At 43.8% G+C, this 24,098-nt stretch overlaps 1 protein-coding gene across 2 annotated transcripts in view; it reads left to right on the forward strand.

The window, feature by feature from the left end:
* Nucleotides 1-2,106: 2,106 nt before the first annotated feature.
* Nucleotides 2,107-24,098, forward strand: part of LOC147457562 (uncharacterized) — a 57,087-nt gene continuing 35,095 nt past the window's right edge. Inside the window, exons 1-7 of one of the 2 annotated variants that reach the window (XM_086512425.1) lie at nucleotides 2,107-2,470; nucleotides 3,115-3,416; nucleotides 3,506-5,053; nucleotides 5,158-7,046; nucleotides 7,142-7,190; nucleotides 7,286-7,530; nucleotides 7,615-7,725. In XM_086512425.1, the coding sequence (XP_086368551.1) occupies nucleotides 3,776-5,053; nucleotides 5,158-7,046; nucleotides 7,142-7,190; nucleotides 7,286-7,530; nucleotides 7,615-7,725 (3,572 nt within the window). In that variant the 5' untranslated portion in view covers nucleotides 2,107-2,470; nucleotides 3,115-3,416; nucleotides 3,506-3,775. Of the gene's footprint in view, nucleotides 2,471-3,114; nucleotides 5,054-5,157; nucleotides 7,047-7,141; nucleotides 7,191-7,285; nucleotides 7,531-7,614; nucleotides 7,726-24,098 lie in introns of both variants that reach the window. The other variant, XM_086512424.1, reaches the window with a different exon arrangement.

Genomic DNA, 24,098 nt, shown 5'->3' on the forward strand with positions numbered 1-24,098 from the left:
TTCCTCTTCCCTACCCTCGTTCCTTGCTAGCTCTCTCCGCCTTCGAAGGTGTTTGAGGCCTTGGGATTGAGGCTTGGGATAGTTAAAGCTTTTTACAAAGTTCACGTTATGCTCGTGATGCATGAGCTTTCCATCTTCATAGCATCAGCTAGTCACAAGGAACACAAAGACTGTATTGTACCAAGTCTCTCTTGATGGAAGAAACTATAATACAAATGCCTATTAGAGGGGGGACCGGCTCCACATAAATCTGGTCCTCAACTGTTGTCATGTTCTCTAAACTCTCTCTCTTGCAAAAGTATTGTTCATGCCAAGTTAACTTAATGCTATGTTTATGTTGCTACCATCAATTAAGTTCACCCTCTATGCTCACAAAAGTAATTCCACAAAAGTGCTATCTCTAATTTCCGCTACTCTCAAAGTTCATAGGCCATTTCCATTACACGAGGATACAACCACTTTTATTTTCAAGGACGAAAACGCTCAAGGGGGGAGTAATGTAAGGCCTAGGGTAAGACCGGGTAGGCCAAGGGCCAGGACAAACATGCGGTCCAAGGGGTCCCTATTATTTGCAAACCATGACCTATATAGGACACGTTTGGGTGGAAAGTGGGATGCTCCAGTCCTCTCAGTCTCATAGACCGTGCTCTCCTAAGCATTTTGGATGATTGAGCTTCTTGAATATACATATTCATGTGTTAGCTTGCAAGGCCATGTTACTAGTCGAATTTGTTACTCAAAAGCAACCTTCGACTAAGCTGTTGGCATTTATGTGTGATGGATTACGTTTGTTTGCATTTGGCAGTTGGCAGTCCTCCTTCGAGGTTATGATTTTTGGTCTATATTTTTGGCTCCATATATGGTTGTCCATATTCCACTTAGGATTACTCAACAACGCCAATCAACCAAGCTTTCCACGCTACCCGCTATTGCCTCCATGCCTCGCAAGTTATCGATCCCATGGTCTTGCTCTTCATCGGGCCTAAGTTTGTTCCTTGCAACCATGCAAGGTGACTAAGCCCTCCATGGACTCCTCCTCATGGTCTTCCACAACCTCATGAACTCCTACGGAACCCTTCCTCCTTCTTCAAGGAGAGAGTTCGAGAGAGCTATGAGCTCTGATACCAATCTAAGACAGAGGGGACTAGCCCATGTGAATCGCCACCCAACCATGCCCTTGGCCACGCTATTTATAGGAGCCCCTTTACTGCACGTCCTTGGCCTGGTGGCCATTCTTCTCTTGGGCCTGACAATGTACATGTGCTTTGGTTTTGTCCTTCCTATCGGGTGTTGCTTTTACACATGTCCATATGCCTTCGTGTCATATTCCCTTCTCTTCACTTTAGGAAGTGTTCTCGCTGTTTGGTGTGTAGTCCTACCCTTTCATGGATGCTGCAATCTTCTTCACTTGGACCCATTATTGGGCTTTGTGGTCTCTTTTGAGATTTAGGAGTAAACTTTTGTTCCTTTAAACTTCAAGAGAGTTCTTTCAGATGTCCTTTAGATAAGTTGTTACATTTTTGGTTCACCATTTGGCATCTCTCAACATAACTTAGAGTTGTTTTTTGAGTGTTTTTGGCTCTTCACAACCTCTATTCTTTTCTTCATGGTATGAATGCAGGACTTTACTAGGGTAAAGGGGCCACATAAAGCCATCTAAGCTACACAACAGATTTTTGGAGCCATGGTGCATAGAATCAAGCGTACAGAGGCGCAAACAAAAGCTGAGGCTCCACCGTACGAGTAGGAAAAAGGGCAGTGCTATCGACGATACATAGATGGCGTATGACAACAATAGTCTTTTCACGTGTAACAAAAATGCGAGTGAGAAGCAATGCGAGGTAGGGGGCATTTAGAGCCATACGACCAACGAGGCTCAAACCGATGATCAAACAACTAGGATTCATGCTCAGACGCACCCGTCATATTGTGTCCTTCGATCGAAGAAGCTTTTTCATATTAATTGGGGGGGTGGCAGTGTCCCTCTAGTGGGACCCCGCTTCTTATTTTCCCCTTTACCCTATGTACCTTCTTCTTTGCGGGTTTTCCCAGCAGTCATTTAAGTATTACAAGTTACAACCAAAATGTGTCAATGGGACTGGCCAGCTCTGTGGACCATATGGGGACCTGTTTAGTTTGTCGGAAAGTCGGAAGTTCGGGGGGAGAGAGAAAGAGAGAGAACAAATACCAAATGTTACAAATGTGTGCTCCTCTCGTGATTTGCAGCTGCAGGAGCTTCGGCTATGGTCGATCCGCATCTTTTACTTTCTGCAGGTAACCCTAGTCTCCTCCTTTGGGCCGGGGACCTTCAGTGATTCCTTCCTTCTGCCGATCAACGCCCTTCGTGTACAATGCGCACAGAATTCACTCAAACTCCACTACGGCTTTGCGAAATAGACTCTCTCGCGTTCAAACATTGGAATGGACCCTAGACTTGTCACGTATATGGCGGACTCAAGCTATTCTTGCAGTATGTAAATGCTAACCTTTGTTGAAGTTTTCTGCAATGTTATAGAACCTAGAAGCAGAGGCACTCGAAGCAGAGACACTGCCTTGTGGATCCACATGATAGGGCTCTGAAGATGTGCAACACAAGTACACCAGTTGCACATTTTGAGAGCTCTGGCAAGGATGTTTAGTGCCACTGAAAGTAGCTTCCAATTTCTATTTTTCCCACAGAAATTTCAGGGCAGCGCTTTCTGCAATGTTACATTCACAGACATGTTTGAAACTCACAACACCTGTGGTTTGAACTTTTCATTCTTTGATGTTTTGTGCTGCAAACAGCCGCACTCTAGTCCTGTTGTGCCTTCTCATGTGTCATAGTTTGGAAGCCTTGTTTAGGTGGAAATTAATGAATGTCTCAGTGGAACCGAGTATGGTTTAAGTTAAAGGGAGCATATGTTTGATCCCTTCTTGTGCATCTCTGATTTGCGGGACGCGGACTACAAAATTGTTTCTAACACCTTGTCTTATTTAATGCCAACATGAGACCCTTCTGTATTTCTATGAATACAATGTGGCCATTTATTCACTCAAAAAGCATTGCTTTACTGCAGGTTTCTATATTCGAATGATTAAACTCATTCTTCAATAACCCTTTTTTCATTGTAGGTTATATGGGAACTTTCAACTTCTACCATTGCAGGAGCTGTGATGAAATTTCATTCTCTCCATAGAGTTTGAGTTGTAGAACGTAAATGCTGTGGCCAAAGATGTGTATTTGGGTGGCACAATCCACTGTTTTGAGTATCAGTTTCAGAGACCTAACCTGAATGTGAGCTATCGTGCTCTCATAGTCGTGGACCAGGACCTGTATAAACACTTCTCTTGGAATTAAAAGAAGTCGTTACTCATTTTGTCTTCAGAATTGAATTAGCAAGGATTCTAGGTACAACAGCCTGCATATCAAACAGGTCAACAATCTATCCATCAAATAATTGTGTGTCAAGCAGTGATACTATGCTTTCTCAGCAACCAAAAAATTCTATTGTTGTTGGTTTAGATGTATGATTATGTGGTGGCAATGACGATGGTTTTTTTCAAGGACCAAGACAGGAGCTTTTGAGTCGTGGCCTCCCCGAAGGCCAGCTACTTGGCAGTAAGAGCCTGCTGCTCAGCAACTGGTAGGTAACAAGGAAGGAATAGGATTTTTTGATTTGAAGATTGCACATCAGCAACAGACTTTCCAGCAAGTATCTCGTGGGTCACATTCCGAGTTAGTGAACATCAGCAGCATGTCAGTCAGAATTTAGACTGTCCCAGACAGCGTAATATGCAACAATTGGCACATGCTGAGACTTCTTATTCTGCTCTCTTACATGGACCAGATACACCCCCTTTCAACTCTGAGCCAGCTTGGGGTACCGCAGTAGTAGGAGAGCACCACAGGGCAGCAGAGTATTTTAATTGGTCTTCACAGGGTGCGACTGTAAAGGATCGAGCCTCTTCAAATGAATGTGAAGGGCCTTCTGCAACTTTTGTTACCCAGAACTTCTGGCCTCAGCGGTGGAGAACTGAGCAAAAACTTCTGACAAAGGACACTTCTAATTTTGGAGGTGCAGATGCTAAAGAACAAGTACCCTTCCACCCGAACGTGGTACGCCAGATACAACACCTTGTTCGTCATTCAGGAAAAAGGGAGGGCAGTCCTCATCAATTGAACCCTCAACAGGGCTTTCATGGTCCAAGTTTCAGCCAACAACAGCTTGCTAATCAGAAGTGGTTTGGAGAGAATCGAAAATCTTTTCGTCCTTGTGAGAGAGAGGATGCCTCTTTACCAAACAACGGGCCAAGTTTTATGCAGCCACAGCAGTGTGCGATGAACTTTAATTTGGAGTGTAATGATGTGATCTACGCCCATGCTCAACCTCAACAAGATATAGCAGATCGAAGTTTTTTTAGACACCAAGAAGGCACGGTCTTGCCATCAAGAGCAATGCCACCAGGGCAGGTGCCAAATGGTTTTGATCCACAACAGTACAGTGCTTGGAATGTTATGGACACCCGAAGCATGGGTGGAACTAGTGGAAGTCATATGCAACATCCATCTGATACTGGCTATAACAGGTGGGATACAAGTGCCTGGCTGGAGGGTCATCCTTCGGTGCAGCATACACCCTATTTACCTTATGGTTCAGGTCATATGCAGATTGGAGCCAATCCTGCATCATGCAACTGGCAAACTCAATCCGCTAGAACAATGACAGCTCCATATTCTCATTATTATCCTGAGGGCTATTACTCATGCAGTAATAACATTAATGGTGTTGGAGAGAACAATGCAGCTCCCCCTGCATTTGTGAATTACAATAATCATTATCAGGAACCTGGGGTCTTTCTCCCAGCAGCCAATCAGTTTCCAACCAGATTTAGATCTTTTCATGAAAGGCATGAAAATACAGGTGGGCAGATTCGACAACTTCAGAGCACTTGTGAGGATCCTAGTCAATCTGCCAATATTGTCAAGAAGTCTAGGGAAGAGGAGGAAGTCCAGAATGGTAATGCTGCAGACAAAGAAACTGCTTGTTGTGAGAAGGATGTTGAGCTTGAGGTAAATGATTTTATATAGAGGGTCAAACAATTTTCATATTCCATTTTGCTAGAAGGTAGTGTAGTTGACAAGGTTTGGTGATTTTGCTCCTTTGTCGTGTACAGGGTCCTCAGGCAAAAAAGATGAGGGAGTATTCGGAAGTTGGTGCTTACCATCTGAAGTCTTGTCAAGTCTCCCCTCAGACAGGAGCATCATCGTCTATTAATGTGGCGGAGCTTTCAGGGGTAGATGGTACACCTAGCAGCAGTCGAAATTCTTCTGATGTACAGGGTAGTGCACTTCATTCTTCTATCAAGGGTCGCCAATCGCAGGCTTTCTCTCAAGGTTGCGGTTTCGAAAGTGGAATAGAGCAGCAAGGTCGATCTTCTGAAATAGCTTCTAGGATGCTTCAGAAATCCGGCACGCCCTCTCATTTGGGGACAAAAGATATTACACAGGCTGAGACTTCAGCAAACTTGATAGCAGGACACAGTTTCTACAGAAACCATACCAGATCTACCTCCTTTGTGTACTCTTCTGAAATTGGGTCAGGGCTTCCTCAAAGTGATTCCATTCATGCGGTCAGCTTTCTTCCTGGTGCTCAACAGATGCAGGAACATGAAAGAAACGCTTTTGTTCCAGGAGGATTTCATGATGGCTACAAGGAAGAACTTTCTTCCAATAGAACTATTATCGGTGAGAGTGGAGCTCATGACCAATTTTCGACCGATCTTCTCATGAGACAGTTAGGAGGTAGAGCTCAAGTAGTTAGCCCTCCTGGAGCACACTCACCCTTTAAAACTTCCACTTTTCAGCAAAGACCTATGCTAGCATTAGCTCCAAAGAGTGCGTTTTCTGGAATTCAGGTGTCATCCGGTGCTGCAATACAGGAACTGCCTGAGGAATCCCAATGTGCCATGTTTAAGCCTTCCAACATTGGTGAGGGTCCAGGAACTCTAAATGCGTCAAATGTAAGCTATGGGGATATACACACTGAACACTTTGATTACAGCACTCCTGGTCACAATTACTCATCTATAGTAGACAAAGATGAATATCTCACTTCAAACCTCTATTCTGAAGCTGAGCAACAACGAACTTTATACTTCATGTCTACTAGTGCCTACCCAAGTCACTTGCGGCCTGCAGTTCAAACAGAGATTAAACCGTTTGACCATTCTAAAGCGGGTCCATCAGAGACTGGTGCTCAGCTGAGAGAATCCAGCTGGCCAACTTTGGAAAAGTTTTATCTCCCTCCTCCCTTTCACAGCCATCCTTTACACATCCAAAGAGAATTTGTAAGGGGTGCAAATACACCCTCAGAGGGTGAAACAGCTTTGGAGAATTGTGAAACAGCTCTTCTAACCAGTGAAATGAAGGAGAGAGCTTCACAGCTGGTAAACTACAAGGCAAGTGCTGGATACATGGTTAATGGGGGATTTCTTTATCCAGCGGCTGATGGATCAGGAATGACAAAGAGAGGCTCAGTTTTATCAGAATCGGGACAAGTGCACCAGCTGCCTGTCTCCTCTGGAAATGTGAGCAGGCAACAGCCAGGCAATGCTGTGTTTTATGCTCATGCACCAGGCAAGGTTCCATCTAACACTATTTCAAGCCATACACATTCAAGTTCAATCACCATAGGATCACAAGGATCAGCTGGGTCTACACAAATCCTGAACGATAATGAGACATTAAAATCATCACAGCCATCTGGATATCCTGATCCTGTAGCCACCGGTAGAAATTTGAGGCAGGCAAATGAGGATCGACACCCTCCACCAGCACATTACGGCGTGATTCACACTGTCAGCAAGGAGTATTCAACTACGATAGATGGAGAAGTTGCGACATCTGGGCAGACTTTATCAGAACAGATTCCTCAACAGGCTTTAAAAGCCAATGCTCGGGCTCCACGGACAATGCAGCCAAAAAAACGGAAGAAGCCAGTGCCATGTCTCATACCCTGGCATATTCTAACAGCACAGCCTAGAGGCCAGCTTCCCTCCCTTAGGTCAGAAATCACTGTGCTGAAGCTGTTTTTCGGTGGAAGTTATTGAGGCAGATTGATTTATAAATAATGATTTGACATGTTTTGATGTAAAACAGCAAGGCTGAGCTGATGTGGACTACTGCTACAAACAGGCTTTTAGATAAGGTGCTTAATTTATGAGAATATAATCTCTGATGTGTTTGTCTTCCTCCGTAAATAATTCTAGCTTATAGAGGTTGTGCTTCTGATTTTTTGCTTAGGATGGAGGAGAGGTCTCAAACGTAGGCATATTCAGAGCAGAGAGCAGGCTTAGATTGACGACTCAATTGATGCAGCAAATTCTCTCTCCACTCCCTAGTCTGCTCATGCATGGAAAGCAGCCTTTTAATCTTGAATGTGGAGTTTATAACATTGCTAAGTCGGCCTTAGGAGAGGCTTGCAGGCTGATGGCAGGTACAGAGAGAGAAAATGAATCTGCTCAAAAGATCAGAGACATTAAAATTATGTAAGGTTCCTACTTTAAAGAATATCCATTCACTTTTTTCCCCATCAACTCTGAAAGAGAACATTTTTAATGTGTTGCTGCTAGCCCCTCAACTGGGCAAACGAGAACATGGAACATGGCAAAGGAAGTAGCTATGACGAAACTTGTTGAAAGATTCATGGAAAGGATAAAGCGCTTGGATTTTGAGCTGGCAAGGTAGAGTGTTTCATCATGGTTTACATCATGTTTATGTGGCTTGGTTTTTGCTATTATACATTAAAATTCACTCCCCCTCACAATACGTCTATTTATTTCAATGTAAAAACGTTCAGGGTCTGACCACCTACATTAGTGTGTGCTGTTTGCGGGAGGCATCAACATCAAAAGTCTAGTTCTCAAAGTGAGGTTCAAACTTCATATAAAGAGGTCTAGTTTTCTTGAAAGTGTGTTGTTAGGGTTGAGGTGAGATTTCAGCAGGGGTGGTTGCAAGTCGCAATGGCTCTCAGAGTGTCGCTCACGAGTGCAAACAAGTGGATACAATTTTCCAGTTTGTACAATTTTTTGATAAATAGTATTTAATATTTACTATTGCTTTAATTACCTCTCCTTCGCCTTGACCTAGGGATCCATTCCATAACAGGCATCTTCATGTCTATTTTGAGTGCATGGATGAATTCTGATGAAGTAGGATAAAACTCGACAGACGGATGCAATCTTCCAGTTTGTACAATTTTTCTGTTAACTACTATTAAATATTTAGTATTGCTTTAATTACCTCTCCTTCGCCTTGACCTAGGGGTCTGTTCCATAACAGGCATTTTCACGTCTAATTTGAGTGCATGGATGCATTGTGATCAAGTAGGATACAACTCTATTATAAAGCCAAGCTAAAAGGAATCACTAACGCAAGGAAAGAAAGAACAGGATTTATAGAAGTGAAAAACATAGATCTTCACCATATTCATTTCCGTTGCACCTGACATTGGTATCGGATGTTTGTGATTTTGTCACTAATCTGTTAATCTTTGATTTTTTTTTTCTCACTCTAGTGTTCGAGTGTGTGTTGTAGCGTTTCGCATAAGGACGCTTCTCTCATTCAGAGAACTGTCGGACCTGCCATTGTGCGTAGGAGTTACATTGTATACCGGGGTTACAGTTGTGGTGCGCCTACGACCACCTCAACATAAAGAAATCCTAGCATGGATATTTGTAGTCGTAACTTCTTCGACATGACCGATCGCATCATTGAAGACATGCATTGGAAACATGAATTTGCGAGTACCAAGATTTGTTAGCGGCCTATGACGACAAAGGAAGGCGCGATCCAGATCAACCTAATAGCTTTGGAGTATTGGCATTGTTTGCACACCCATCTCTCCCATCTGCATAGAGAATTCCATCATTCCAGAAGAGACATTGCATTGTCATTGAATTGTACACATCTTTGGCAACACATCGGGTTTACACCATTTGTATCTTCTTAGCAATCGGTAACCATCAATCCGGAACCAAAAGGTTCCAATCCGAGGTAACCACCGCAAGAGTTCACAGGCATTGTGAGCCTACATTCGCATCCATATCTATTGCACTATTGCAGAGACAAGGCTTCATCTAGAGCTTCCATCATATGACAATGTAGTCGAAGCCCCAAGACGAGCCTCTATCTTTGAGGAGTTACTTAGCAGTTTCATGAGACATGATACTAAGGACTTGCCATGGTTCGTGAGCATTTCAAAGGACACATCCATCTTCACCTTCCATTCGGCATTGCTCTCGCCAATCTTTCCGTGTAGGGGCAACATAGGCCGGCCGGTAACCTTCGTGAGGACATTGGAGTTTGCATATCGAGTCATCCGCTCTACGAGCATCCATCTGGTTTGCAGTTTGCTTCACACTATTCGAGTTGGGACAACAAAGGTTCTTGTTTGCCGGTAACCAACAAGGGCATTGTAGATTCTTACCAGACTTTTGCTAGTACTTGGAGACTCATGACCCAAGGAAATCCTGAAGTTGTCAAGTTTGATGCATTGTGCATTGCTGTTGCAAGAGTCACTTTCCAGAAAGAACAGGACTAGACAACATGCAGTTGAATAGGCTTTTATTACTGCTCAGAGAAAGGGTAGTAACGGCAATGCAGCCACTTCTTATGGTTCTTCTGCGAGTGGAAAATCACCTGTTCTTAATGCTTCTGTTGGCAACAATTCGTCTGGAAATTCTGGTGATAAGGGAAAAAAGAAGATGCGTTGTCATTATCGTAAAGCTAATGATCACTTGATCAAGCAGTGTCCTAAGTTGAAGGCCAAAGAGGCTAAGAAGAAAGAGGGTGGTTTCACTGCAAATGCTGGTTCCACTGCAAATGCAACCATTGTATGATTGTTGAGTCTTATGTGAAAGGAGAATGTGATGTTGATGTTGATGCAGAATGGGCTTTTAGTGCAGAGTGCACTTACAATCCTGCTGTCCATGATGCATGCCTGTCAGTTGCTGCAGATTAACATGTGGTATTTCGACAGTGGTGCTACAAAGCACATTACCTCACATTGTGATTTGTTCATCTCTCTTGAGTCTGTCCCTCATGGGAATACGGTGACTTGTGCCAACAATGCCTCTTATCCTATTCAAGGAGTTGGAAAGATTGTGCTTACTGCTGCAAATGGCAGTTCTCTCACACTTGTTGATGCACTTTATGTACCTGGGATCAAGAAGAATCTTTTGTCTGTATCTGCACTTGCTAGACTTGGACTTGCAGTCAAATCTGTGGATGACAGATGTACAGTTCATGATCTCAGTTTTGGTGATGAAATTGTTGCATCTGGCCTTTTGTGTCGTGGGCTGTATAATCTCACTTTGCATGACAAGTGTGGACAAAATTTTGCAAATGCAGTTGTAGATTCAAGGGCTGTTTCAGATACAAATCTGTGACATGCACGTTCTGGACATTTGAATTTTGCCAGTTTGTTGCGTTTGCAAAAATCTGATATGGTTGCGTCATTGTCGCCTCTTGAAGTACTTGTCAAACATGTTTGTGAAGGCTATATTTTGGGTAAAATGTAGCGTGCTAAGTTTCCAAAGGATGCGTAAGTTCGTGCTACATGCAGATTGCAACTTGTGCATAGTGATGTTTGTGGGTCTATGCAAACTGAGTCCTTGGGAAATTACTTGTACTTCGTGACTTTCATTGATGACTACTTCATGTATGCATGGGTGTAACCGTTGAAAGCGAAGTGTCACAAAGTGATGACGTGGCTATGGACAACAGAAACCCTAAAATTCTTGCAAACCCTAATTTCTGCCAGAAACCCTAATTTTCGGAAATCACGTAGGCTTTTTTTTTTAAAATTTAATTTTTTTAAAATTAAATTTTATAATGATGAGCGACGCAAATTTTACTTTTTTCTCTACGCAATGAGAAAGAGAGAGAGAATGCTTTTGCTTTCAAGTTTTGACTCTCTGTGAGAGAGACAGAGCAATTGCTTTTGATTTGAAGCTTTTGGACATCCCTTGTAACCTTTAAATTAGTGGTGAGGGCCTCACTTCTCAGAGCATCTGGACGCAGAGTCTGAAAGTGAACCCCGAGTCACTCTCTTGTACTTTGAACTGATTAATATAAAAAGAAATACCGAAAGGGGCGCCAGTCTTTTGGGGCCAATATCTCTAGGCACAGAACTCCGCCGGGCCAATGCAAATCTATTGTGATCTGTGAATTGTTTGAAGTGGTTATTTGGTGCTGTCGCGATTGATTTTTGACTTGGAGTGTCCAAGTCTGTTACAGTGGTATCAGAGCATGGCCGATTTCTCTTCTACGGGAAATCCGATCCCCATTTTTTTTTTTCGACGGCACCTATGGCTTCACGGAAGGATCGGTCGACTCCCTCTGCATCTTGAGATGCGGGTAGGGATCACAACGAAGATTCCGGCAAAGAGTATAGCCCGTCTCGGCCTACTCAGGCAGAGCCAAGAGAGATGAAGCGTCGTCAATTGATCGGCGATGCAACAAAGATGATGCTCAGTTTTGCGAAGGATACGAAGTTGACAAAATATATGAGCGAGACTTCTTTTCAGGAAGTGCATGAGCAGTGGCAGAAAACCACTACACCCACTCTCAAGAAACCTTCTGCTCACAAGAAATATATAGAGAAGGAATTAGAAGAGGTGGTTGATGCACGGATTGCTCAGCTTTTTGACGCGCAAAAGAAAGCCAAAAAGCATGGCAAAAAGCAGAAGAAAAGCACTGACTTCCCGGGACATTTGGGTCGTCAGTCGACATTCGACAAGGCAAAGAAACAGAAGAAGCGTGTTTGATTTGAAGGAGTACCCAGTTCTTCTTCTTCTTCTTCTTCTGACAGTTCTTCTAGCTCTTCAGATTCGAGCGAAGAAGACAGAAAAGGTAAAAAGCGAAGCAAGAAACAAAGCTTCGGAAAGGGCAAGAAAGAGGCAAAGAAGGCTACATCTCGCCCAGAGACTGACAGTTCTATTGAGGACTCGTCTACAGACAGTTCAGATTCCGATGACGGAAACTTTTATGCGAACAAGAAGAATTTTTACAAAGCTAACCAGTATGACTTTCTCGAAAATAAAAGCAAGAAAGTCCGAGAGTTTAAGGAAGGTGGCCACTCGATCAAGTTTGATACTTTTTCAGGATACTCAGATACTTCGAAGGCTTTGTCTTTTATACAATAGTTTGACATTGCTTTCGCGGGAGGACGCTATTCAGAGCACTCCAAGATTCGGAGAGCTACCTCTTACTAAGGGGAATGCTCGTACTTGGTGGTCCACGCTTCTTTTAAACAAGACTGCGCCAATTAAATGACTGAAATTTAAGAAGCTTTTTATTTCTTCTTGGTTGACACAAGAATATGAACGAGATATACGAGCTGCTTGGAACCATCTTCGGCTGACCAAGAAAGATACAATCAATGCTTACTGTGAAAGATTCTGGAGCTCTTTTCTACCCGCCTCTTCATTCAAGAAGATCTCGTTCAGAGAACAGATTGAGCGGTTTACCTTGGGTCTACCTACAGAGATCCGAGATTACTGCTTGGAACAGAAGTCAGCTTCTATTCAGGAGTTGATGAGTCATGCGAAGCGGGGCTTTGCCATTCACTCTGGCAGTCTGACCTACCCCACAGATGAGGCCATGACACAACAAGCCGAACGGACTTCTCGGAATGAAAGTAGAAAGAAAAAGAGCAACCCAGAGAAAAAGGATGCACGACCCAAGTTTACTCCTGAGGAGAGAGCTCGCGTCATCAGAGAGGGGAAGTGCTTTGGATGCGGGGAACATGGACATATCTCCGTGAAGTGTCCTAAAAGGGCACAGAAAGAACAGAATGATAAAGACGACGACAGGCCTGAGAGTTCGAGAGCAGCCGAGGAACGTGGCAGAAAAGGCAAATAGAAAAGCAGAACTGGTACCACATGGCGTGGGACCTGCACCGAATCTAATGAATGAAAGTACAAACTTTGCCGCTTTTGGGGCAAAGTGAAGGATCAGGAAGCTCTTTTGAAGGAGCCAAGGCCAACTTCTTTTCACTTGAAATTGGCGGCTCGATTTGGAAATTGCGCCTGACAGACTGACGCCACAGGCAGAGGTAGTTCGACTGGCGGATGGGATGTTGCCATTACATCGAGCATTGGCAAACTTCGTTTGCAATGACAGGGTGTTCAGGGCACGCGAGTGACGTTCTATTTAGGATCCCTTGGTACCACAAGAACTACGCCGTGGTTGACTACCGGGCCGAGAAAACGACTTTGTTTGTACTTGATGAACTTTAGTTTCTTACTCATTCTTTTGGGAGAGAACTGAACGATGGATAAAGGTTGAATATCTTTTGACCTGATAGAAAGAACGCCAATATTTTTCTCCACACTGATACCTATTGCTTTTCAGAGGGCCTGAAGATCAAACCATTGATCTGATACTTGGAAGCACGCCACCGAACCGGCCACCTTACCGTGTGAGCCGAGTACAGAATGAAAAGATTATGAACCCAGTGAAAGACCTCTTGGAAAAGGGGTCTTGTCTAGCATAGTACTTCACCGTATTACTCTCCACTGTTGTTGGATTTGAAGAAAGACGGATCTTGGAGAATGTGTATCGATTATAGCGCTCTCAACGAAATCACCATCAAGAACAGATTTCCGATTCCTAGGATCGATGATATACTCGACGGTTTACAGGGATCCTCGTGCTTTAGCAGGATTGACTTGAAGAGTGGATATCATCAGATTCGAATCGCATCGGGAGACGTGTACAAGATAGTCTTTCGGACGACTTTTGGGTTATTTGAGTTTTTGGTGATGCCTTTTGGCTTAACCAATGCTCCTGCGACATTTAACCGGATGATGGACAGGATTTTTCAAGAGTACAGGCTATTTGTTGGCACTTTCTTTGATGATATCATTGTTTTCTCCAAGAATGAAGCAGACCACAGAGATCATATGCTTTAGAGATACTTTTTTTTTTTGTGATGCTTTGTCTCAACAGGAGTACAAATGGGTCCGGCCAAGATAGACACTATCCGTGATGGGCCCGATTTGAAGAATGTCCATGAAGTTGAAAGCTTCTTGGGACTGCGTTCGTACTACAGACGGTTCATTCGAAAGTTTGCAGAAGTTGCTTCCCCTTGCATATCTTGATACAGAAAGAAGTCCCTTTCTCGTGGGGATCCACAGAGGTGATTGCCTTTCATACATTGAAAGAGAAATTGACTACGGGACCAGATTTGACTTTGCCGGACTTGCAGAAGTCATTTGAAGTATTTTGTGATGCTTATGGTCGTAGTCTGGGTGCGGTCTTGATACAAGAAGGCCATGTCATTGCTTACGAGAGCCGATTGTTCTCTAGGCCGGAGATGACAGCACAGATTTATGAGCAAGAGCTTTTGGTGGTTATCCATGCTCTTACTCAGTGGCGGCATTACCTACTCGGAGCGTATTTTACTGTCTTTACAGACCATCAGAGTTTGCGCTACTTCTTGCCACAGAAGCAGCTTTTGGAAAAGCAGATGCGGTGGGCAAACATCTTGTCACAATTTCACTTCCAGATTGTCCATGTGCAGGGACAGAAGAATGTGGTGGCAGATGCTTTGTCTCGGAAGCCGTTGGTTCTGGCTATTTCTGCGATACATCATAGGAGCTTCGAGGATATGGTCGATCAGTATGCCACAGATACAGATTTTGCAGATATTTTCACACGGATACGGGATGGGGAGATAGTAGCTGGATACTCCCTTCGGGAAGGCTACTTGATGAGAAAGCCTATGTTGTGCGTTACACAGCCGTTGCGGAAAAAGGTTATGACTGAATGCCACTGTCCACTTTTTACGGGTCACCGCGGCATTGCTACCACCATGAAGGGGTAGAGAGATACGTCTTTTGGCCGAGACTCAAAAAGGATGTGGAAGAGTTTGTGCGCAGTATGCCAGAAGGTCAAGTTTGACAGGCATAAGGCATAGGAATTGTTACAGCCTTTACCCATACCCACCCGCCCTTGGGAAACTATTGAACTGGATTTCATTTTTGATCTCCCGAGAACACAGAATGATCACGATGATTTTCCGATTACATGGCACGTCTGAGACGATTGTCTTCGACAAAAACCCCAGATTTATGAGTTTGTTTTGAAAGGCAATTTGGGAGAACATGGGCACGCGGTTGCAGTTCTCGCCATCGTTCCACTTGCAGACTGACGGGCAATCTCAGTAGTGGTTTTAGATTTATTGAAGTCTTGTATCTCGGATTAGAAGACTCAACTCCTCGCAACTGCCAATGCGCTCTGATTGTCAGTGTAGATAGTGTTGGCAGTGTCTTGTCCAACACCCAAATCAGCCATAAGGCATTTGAGCCAGACACACTCAATTGTAGCTGTGAAGACTGCCCTGTACTCAGCCTCACAACTCGAAGTGGCCACAGTAGGCTGCTTCTTGCTCAACCATGATATACATGAACTGCCAAGCATGAAACAAAAACCACTTCTGGACACTCGCGTGTCAAAACAACGAGCCCAATCTGAGTTCGAAAAAGCATGTAAGTTTGGCGGCAATGATCCCCCCTTGGGATAAAACAAGCCAAGATGTAAAGTGCGTAAAGTTTCACAATCTGAGGAGTATCTACTAGGTCCTCCTCCTCCATCCACTGAACTTAACCAAGAACTGCCTTCGGACTTTACCTTTCTTTGTATCCGTATGTGCCAAAATCTGTTCAGGAACAAGGGTCTCCTCGTTTTCTTCCACTGCGGGTTGCTCATCAGGCTCCCCATCATCAGACACATCACTCTTAATAGGTTTCAAGAGACTCACATGCAATGCATTGTGAATCCTCCAAGTATCTGGCAATTTCAATCGGAAGGAGACATCATTTATCTTTTCAATAATCTGGAAAGGTCCGTAGTATCGCATACTAAGCTTTGGAAAAAGCCTCTCCTTTCCCTTTTTCTTTTTTAGGCGTGCCTTCTCAAAACGTAAGAGCACCCAATCATCCTCCTTCAATTTCAAGTCGCGACGATGGCGATCCGCTGCCTTTTTCTGTCGTTCTTGAGACTTCTGCAAAGTCTCGCGAACCTTGGCAAAAGCCGTATCCAACTCTCGCGAATATTCATCCGCTTCAAATATCTAATCTTTCGTGCTCAGGAAGGATGGAACCTTCGCAGCACTTTCAACAATCTCAAATGGCGTCTTCCCCGTCGAAGAATGTATCGTGTTATTGTAGGCAAATTCCACCAAAGGTAAGCTCTTTTTCCCTCGATGTTTTGGTTTAGCATAGTCTACTCCAAACGGAATCCAGAAATTCAGCTTGGCCGAAGATCTGGTGCAGTGGGATGCACAAGAGGGGAGTTACTCCGCTCCTTTGTCAACAGATGCCTTGATTTTGATACTAAAGTCACTGATGTCTCTCTGAGCTTCAGGGATACTGAGAGCTGACAGTATTCTACTGGATGACTTTATGAAATGGAATTCCTGATAATGATACTGATTTGTTCTTGACTTCTTTTGAGTACAGGAACTGATAGCTGAAATGACTGCAGCATTTTGGTCTGATTGATCTTGAATAGACATGGTTGCAATAGGGGTTAGTCAATCGGACATTGATGAGGTCCCGATTGGACCTAGATGTGATTGCTAGCTACATTGCCGATAAATCATGGTCTAAGATCCGAATGAATGTTGAATGTCATGTGATGTGACTGTCGATTTTGTACATGTGCTAAATGTGTGTTCCTAGTACATAGGTACTAACAGTCAGTGTCTGCTAAGACGGTTTATGGCTTTTGTCGGTTTTGCAGGCGTAATCGTGGTTGATTACAATGCTTTCAAGAGGGGGGTATGTCACAAAGTGATGACGTGTCTACGGACAACAGAAACCCTAATTTTTGCCAGTAATCCTAATTTCCAGAAATCGCGGAGGCTTATTTTTTATTTATTTAATTTGCTAATTTTTTTTAATAATGATGAGCGACGCTAATTTTGCTTTTTTCTCTACGCAATGAGAAAGAGAGAGAGAATGCTTTTGCTTTCAAGTTTTGACTCTCTGTGAGAGAGAGAGAGCAATTGCTTTTGATTTGAAGCTTTTGAGGCTCTGCTTTTGCGCATCCCTTGTAACCTTTAAATTAGTGGTGAGGGCCTCACTTCTCAGAGCATGTGGACGCAGAGTCTGAGAGTGAACCCCGAGTCACTCCCTTGTACTTTGAACTGATTAATATAAAAAGAAATACCGAAAGGGGCACCAGTCTTTGGGGCCAATATCTCTAGGCATAGAACTCCGCCGGGCCAGTGCAAATCTATTGTGATCTGTGAATTGTTTGAAGTGGTTATTTGGTGCTGTCGCGATTGATTTTTGACTTGGAGTGTCCAAGTCTGTTACACGAAGTCCGAAGTGTTCATGTGCTTCAAGCAATATCTTGCTATGGCTGAAAATGTCTCGAAATGTACTATGGGCACCCTCCGTTCCGATCGAGGTAGGAGAGTATATGTCTCATGAATTTAATGCATTTCTGGCTGGTCGTGGGATAAAACACCAATGTACATTGTCGTATACGCCTCAGTAAAATGGTGTTGCTGAGAGGAAAAACAGGTCTCTTACGGAAATGGCAAGATATATGGTTAAGAGTCAAGCTTTATTTACCACATTCGTTTTAGCTCGAGGCTGTCATGTGTGCCACTTATGTACTCAACAAGTGTCCTACGAAAGCTTTGCAGTCTATGACTCCAAATGAATCATGGCATGATAGAAAGCCATCTATTGAGCATATGCGTGTTTTTGGCTGTTTGGCTTATGGTTTAGTGACGCAAGCGCAACGCAAAAATTTGGATGATAAGACTGTCAAATGTATTTTTGTTGGTTATAGTGCTGAAAGCAAAGGTTACAGGTTGTACTATCCGCAAACAAAACGTATTTTGGTCTCACGTGATATTGTATTTGTGGAAGATTCTGTTCAGCCTTTGCTGTCATGTACTAGAGACAATAATGTAAAGCTCACAGGACATCTATGACACTTTGTTGCCTGTTTTCAGTGGTGAAAGTATGAATGTAAATTCCAATGAGGCAAATGTACAGCCTATGGGGATTTTTGAAAATGTTACAGATCAGCCTATTACTGTTGCAGATGTACATGATGTACTTGATGAGGAAAGGTTGAAAATGAGCAGGCTAGAGGTATGCCAAAATGGCTGGTGCATACTTTGCGTGACAGTAAATTGGATGCACCTTTGTTTAGTCGTACTCGTTCAGGTTCTCGCCATGCCTCTTATGCATCAGATTGTTATGCTTTGGCTGTGTCTAGCTTACATGATGTTGGGGAACCTCTGTCTTTTGATGAAGCACAAAATTTAGAAAATTGGATAGCTGATGCACTTATAGAAAATGACACATGGACTTTATGTGATTTGCCTCCTGGCAAAAAGGCCATTGGTACGAAGTGGGTTTACAAGTTGAAACGTAAGCCAAATGGTGATGTTGATCGCCATACAGCTCGACTTGTTGCAAAAGGCTATGCGCAACAGAAAGACATAGATTATGAAGAAACTTTTGCTTCCACTTGTCGTTTGACTACTGTGCGTTTTCTATGTGCATTGGCACCTCATTGTGGGTGGGATGTACATTAGTTAGACCTTGTTATTGCTTTCTTGAACGGTGACATATTTGAGGAAGTTTATGTAACGCAGCCTTGCGGTTTTGTCAAGAAAGGACAAGAGGATAAGGTGTGCAAATGTAACAAAGCTTTGTATGGGTTGAAGCAATCTCCTCGTGCTAGGTATGAGAAGGCTGACACTCATTGGGCAAACAAGGCTTTTGTAACAGTCCAACAGAAAACACATTGTATGTAAAGCGTGAGGGTGATGTACTTGTCATTGTGGTTCTTTATGTAGATGATTTGCTGATCACTGGACCAAATGAGAGACATATTGCTGAATTTAAGGCTGATTTGAATGCTACTTTCAAGATGATTGATTTGGGGCTGTTGCATCATTACTTGGGTATACAATTTAAGCAGTGTGATGTTGGTATTACCTTGTGTCAGAAAAGTTACATAGAAACATTGCTATGTAAGTTTGGACTTGAGGATTGCAAACCTATTGCCACTCCCATGGAAACAGGTTTGAAATTGAGTCTTCATGATGTTGGTGATCCTGCAGATGTCACTCTTTACCAAACTAGTGTTGGATGCTTCATTTATGTTTGCAACACGAGGCCGGATATTTAGTTTGCAGTCTCACAGGTTAGCAGATTTATGCATAGCCCAAGGTCTAAGCATTGGCAGATTGTCAAGAGGATTTTTTGCTACTTGAGTGGCACTTTAACACTTGGCTTGTTTTATCCCAAGGGGGGATCATTACCGCCAGATTTACATGCTTTTTCGGACTCAGATTGGGTTGGTTGTTTTGACACGCAAGTGTCCACAAGTGGTTTCTGTTTCATGCTTGGTAGTTCATGTATATCATGGTTGAGCAAGAAGCAACCTAGTGTGGGCACTTCGAGTTGTGAGGCCGAGTACAAGGCAGTCTTCAGAGCTAAGGTTGAGTGTGTATGGCTCAGACGCCTTATGGCTGATTTGGGTGTTGGACATGACACTGCCAACACTATCTACACTGACAGTCAGAGCGCATTGACAGTTGCGAGGAACCCAGTTTTTCATGCTCGCACAAAGCACATTGAGGTGCATTATCACTATCTCATGGAGAGGCTCTCTGCAGGAGAGATCAGCTTGGCTTAGTTGCCAACATAGGACAACCTTGCAGATCTTTTTACAAAGGCATTGTCTCGTGAGAAGTTTGAAGCTTTCCGCAAAGCTTTGGGCTTACTCCCCTTTGTGGACTGATCATGTCCTCAGGGCATGGCACTTCCCTTTACTCATGTACAAGCTCTCGTTTACCGCATCACTCCAAGGGGGGATTTGTTACCATATACATGTGGTAGTGATGTGTGTGAACACACTAGGACCGTCGGGGCATTTTTTCCCTCTTTAGGAGGTTTTTTTCCCCGTGCATAGTATATACGCCCATCACTCTAGGGCTACCTATCTTTCCATCGCACACTAAGTAATATACTCTCTGTTGTGTGCCTTGAGCCTCCTTCGTCTTCTCCAAGCTGTGTATATCATGACTGAGCAAGAATCAACCTACTGTGGCCACTTCAAGTTGTGAGGCTGAGTATAGGGCAGTCTTCACAGCTACGGTTGAGTGTATGGCTCAGATGCCTTATGGCTAATTTGGGTGTTGGACATGACACTGCCAACACTATCTACATTGACAGTTAGAGTGCATTGGCAGTTGCAAGGAACCCAGTTTTTCATACTCACACAAAGCACATTGAGGTGCATTATCACTATGTTAGGGAGAGGCTCTCAGCAGGAGAGATCAACTTGGCTTATGTGCCAACACAGGACAACCTTGCAGATCTTTTCACAAAGGCATTGTCTCGTGAGAAGTTCGAAGCTTTCCGCAAAGCTTTGGGCTTACTCCCCTTTGTGGACTGATCATGTCCTCGGGGCATGCACTTCCCTTTACTCATGTGCCAGCTCTCGTTCACCGCATGACTTGAGGGGGGGTTTGTTACCATATACATGTGGTAGTGATGTGTGTGAACACACTAGGACCGCTGGGGCATTTTTCCCCCCTTTAGGCCTTCGTGCATAGTATATACGCCCATCACTCTAGGGCTAGCTATCTTTCCAATGCACACTAAGTAATATATTCTCTGTTGTGTGTCTTGAGCTTCCTTCGTCTTCTCCAAGCTGTGCGTGTTTCCCTACAACCCTAATTTCAACACTACGGATTAGTTCTATAGGGTGATCATCTAGTCTTTTAGGCGGTAACTCGCCAGCCCTCTAAGAATAAATCGGCATGAGCTTGAAGAAATTTTGTCTGCTTTGACTCTTAACTACGACAAATTGGAAGCCTTACGGTCATCCAGAATATCGAGAAAGATCGAGTAAATTCGGAAACGTTCGAAGCTAATACAGGGGTATTGACTCGCCTTTGAGTTTTACAGCAATCACCACTTCCCTACCGTTACTGTCCTTGAGGCGAGTCTTTTTAGCTCCATAATCCACTACAACGCCATTCTAGGCATGCCTTCTGCCAAGGCATCCCTAACAAAACATTACACCATTCCAAAGCATAATTTGAAGTCCTCGTGCCCTATGTAACCCTGACAATGTAGCATTAGAACCAATGATAGGCGGTATAGAAACTTTATTCCCTTGTGCCCTAACACTGCATCCATATGTGGTTGTTAGGTGGAGCGGAGTGGTTTAAAGATTTAGCTTGGATCTAGTACTTCGCACAAAAACAAGGCTGCTTTACTCGAGAGGAACCGAACTGAACACACACACACACACACACACACACACACAGAGAGAGAGAGAGAGAGAGAGAGAGAGAGAGAGAGAGAGAGAGAGAGAGAGAGAGAGAGAGATGAAACGAATTGTTATATTAACGTCTTCAAAAGGCACGAGGGGGGTGGGGGGGTGAGAGTAGTGAATGAGGGCTAATATGACACAATGTGGGTATGTGTGTGGTACAAGATGAGTAGGGTGTACAATCTTCAAAAGAGCTAAATCACAGGAGACCCATCATCGATCATTGGGGGATCTCATCAATCTTCTCCATGGTCAGTAGTCCGACCGGGCGGCGTGCATGCTGGACCAAAGTGACCCAAATCCTCTGTTGTAGTCTTTGGCGGTGTTGTTTAGTCCTCTGTAGTCGTGGGCGTCTGGATCTTCCAAGCTCGATCGCAACGTCCCTGTGGTATAAGGAGAATGTGAGCTCTGTTGTGGTAGCTGCTCCTCCTGCAATGTTCGCTCTAAAGAAGTGTGTGATCCGTCTCTGAGACTTGCTAGCCTCTCCTCTTATTAGGCTCTCTCTGTGTCTATGCAGCTCGAGCAAAAACAGCCCCAGACATATCTTATCCTCATACCTGATGACTCAAGAAAGTGGTCCAAAGCCCTTCTTGAACAGACAGTGAAAGCGGTCTCGTATCTTATAGTAAACTTGGCATTGACATGGGTAGTGCAACTCTGTCTCCGGCTCCATGTGACATAGGGGACATGTCCTGGCCTCTGCTGGTACTCCGTGGTATCTACGAGTCTCGATCCGAAGTTGGTGTGAAGATGTGCGTATCTGGCCAATAGCGCATCGTATCCCATGAGATAAGTGGATATCCATGTCTTAGGGCCTCGTCACAAAACCTGTCACAGGCTTGGGCATCCCAAGTCGGGAACCAGACACGACATATGAGTAAATCACTTAAAATACTTCACAACTTAAAAAACTTGAGTCGACACGGCCCCGCGTAGTTCCGTGCCCACAGGTATTGGCCCCAAAACCTGGCGCCCCTTTTGGTATTTCTTTATTATATTAATGCTTGAGCAAAGTACAACTCCCGAGGGGTCCTGTGCTCTCAGACTCTGCGTCCAGATGCTTTGAAGAGGGACTCGTGAGGCCCTTGGGTCCTTTTTATTCTTACAAGGGATGCAAAAAGTAGAGCCCTAAAAGACATAGACTCAAAAGCAAGCTGTCCCAAAAGCAACTGGTCCTCAAAATCTGCCAAAAAGCATCATCGCAAATTGCGGAAATCCGTATAGGCTGCCACGCCATCAGCTTGCGCAAAAAGCGGAATTCCGTACAGTCAGCATGCTAACGTGCGTCGTGTTTTGCAAGAGTGGCACTTATATCGTACTGCCACGTCATCACATCTTGTGTGTGTGTGTGTGTGTCCGGGCAGTGTTGCCATCTCATCATTTTGTGACATACCCCCCTCTACTCTTGAAAGAATTGTAATCACTCTCGACTACGCCTACAAAATCAGACATAAGCCATAAACCAGTTCAGAAGACACTAACTCGACGCACTAAACGAAACAAATTCAGCACTTGTACAAAGACGACAGTCACGTCACATCACATTATATCACATGACAGATCAAATCAATCACCGAAAAATTCATTCCAAATGTCAGACCATGACTGCCAGCAGCGTATTTAGTAATTACATCTAGATCCATCCCGGACCTCACTGGTGTTGAATTAACTAATCCTTATTGTGATCATGTCTATAGAGATTTTCAAGACCAAAATGCTGCAGCCATTTCGTCAATCATTCCGCTCGAGCACTGTCGTGTGCGAGTAATCATTTCCGGGGATCCCATTTCGAAGTACTTCTTTCGTAAAGTCATCCAATAGAATACTGTTAGCCCATCAGTATCCCTGAAGTTCAAAGGGAAATCAGTGACTTTATTCCATTTAGGTAATCTGTGACAAAGGAGCGGAGTAACTCCCCTCTTGTGCAGTCCCACCTGCACCAGATTCAACCCGTTGATCTCCGGGAACTCTTGGAATAGCCAATGCTAGACCAAAAGCGTCAAGGTAAAGTTCCAAATGTGAGGAGTATCTGCTAGGTCCTCCTCCTCCATCCATTTTGCATCCAATGCCAGCTGGTTCTTATCTAAGAACCCACGTTCACTTTACCTTTCTCTTTCTTTTCGAGTATCTTTTCCGGAACGAGTATCTCCTCGTTCTCTTCCACTTCAGGTTCATTCAAGAGCTGTCACTGCTCCAAAGTCATCATCTCATTCTTAATCCTGTCATCTGTTCACAAATAGCAGGTTCTTCCATTAGTTTCATTCAAAATTCATGATACTTACCGTTGTCAAGTTCATTTTGGAGCTGTCATTGCTCCGAATTTGTCATCCGTTATCATCGATTTCACCTATTATGTGCACACATCTAGCAAGTTCTTCCAGAGAATATTAATTTCATAAATCAAATTCATCTTGGGGAATTTCCATGCAGTTCATAAATCACATACTTAGTTCACAGTGTTTCAATCATCTAGTCATCTCATCCGTCCATAAGTCTTGATGCACCTAGATTCCTGTGTAGCCATCTCATCCCGCAGGAACTCTTGATGCGCTCACAACAGTATAGTCATCTCATTCGTATGGGAATCTTGATGCACTATAATCATCATCATTCATTTTAAATTTATGATTCTTATCATGATCGGGTTCAGTCTAGGGCTGTCATCACAAAGCCAAGAGTTGTTGGTGTAGGCCTCCCTTCTTACCAGCTTGGAGTAGGTGATAAGCTTTCC

Source organism: Adiantum capillus-veneris, chromosome 5, assembly GCF_014529385.1.
Source record: "Adiantum capillus-veneris isolate H3 chromosome 5, ASM1452938v2, whole genome shotgun sequence".
NCBI lineage: Eukaryota > Viridiplantae > Streptophyta > Polypodiopsida > Polypodiales > Pteridaceae > Adiantum > Adiantum capillus-veneris.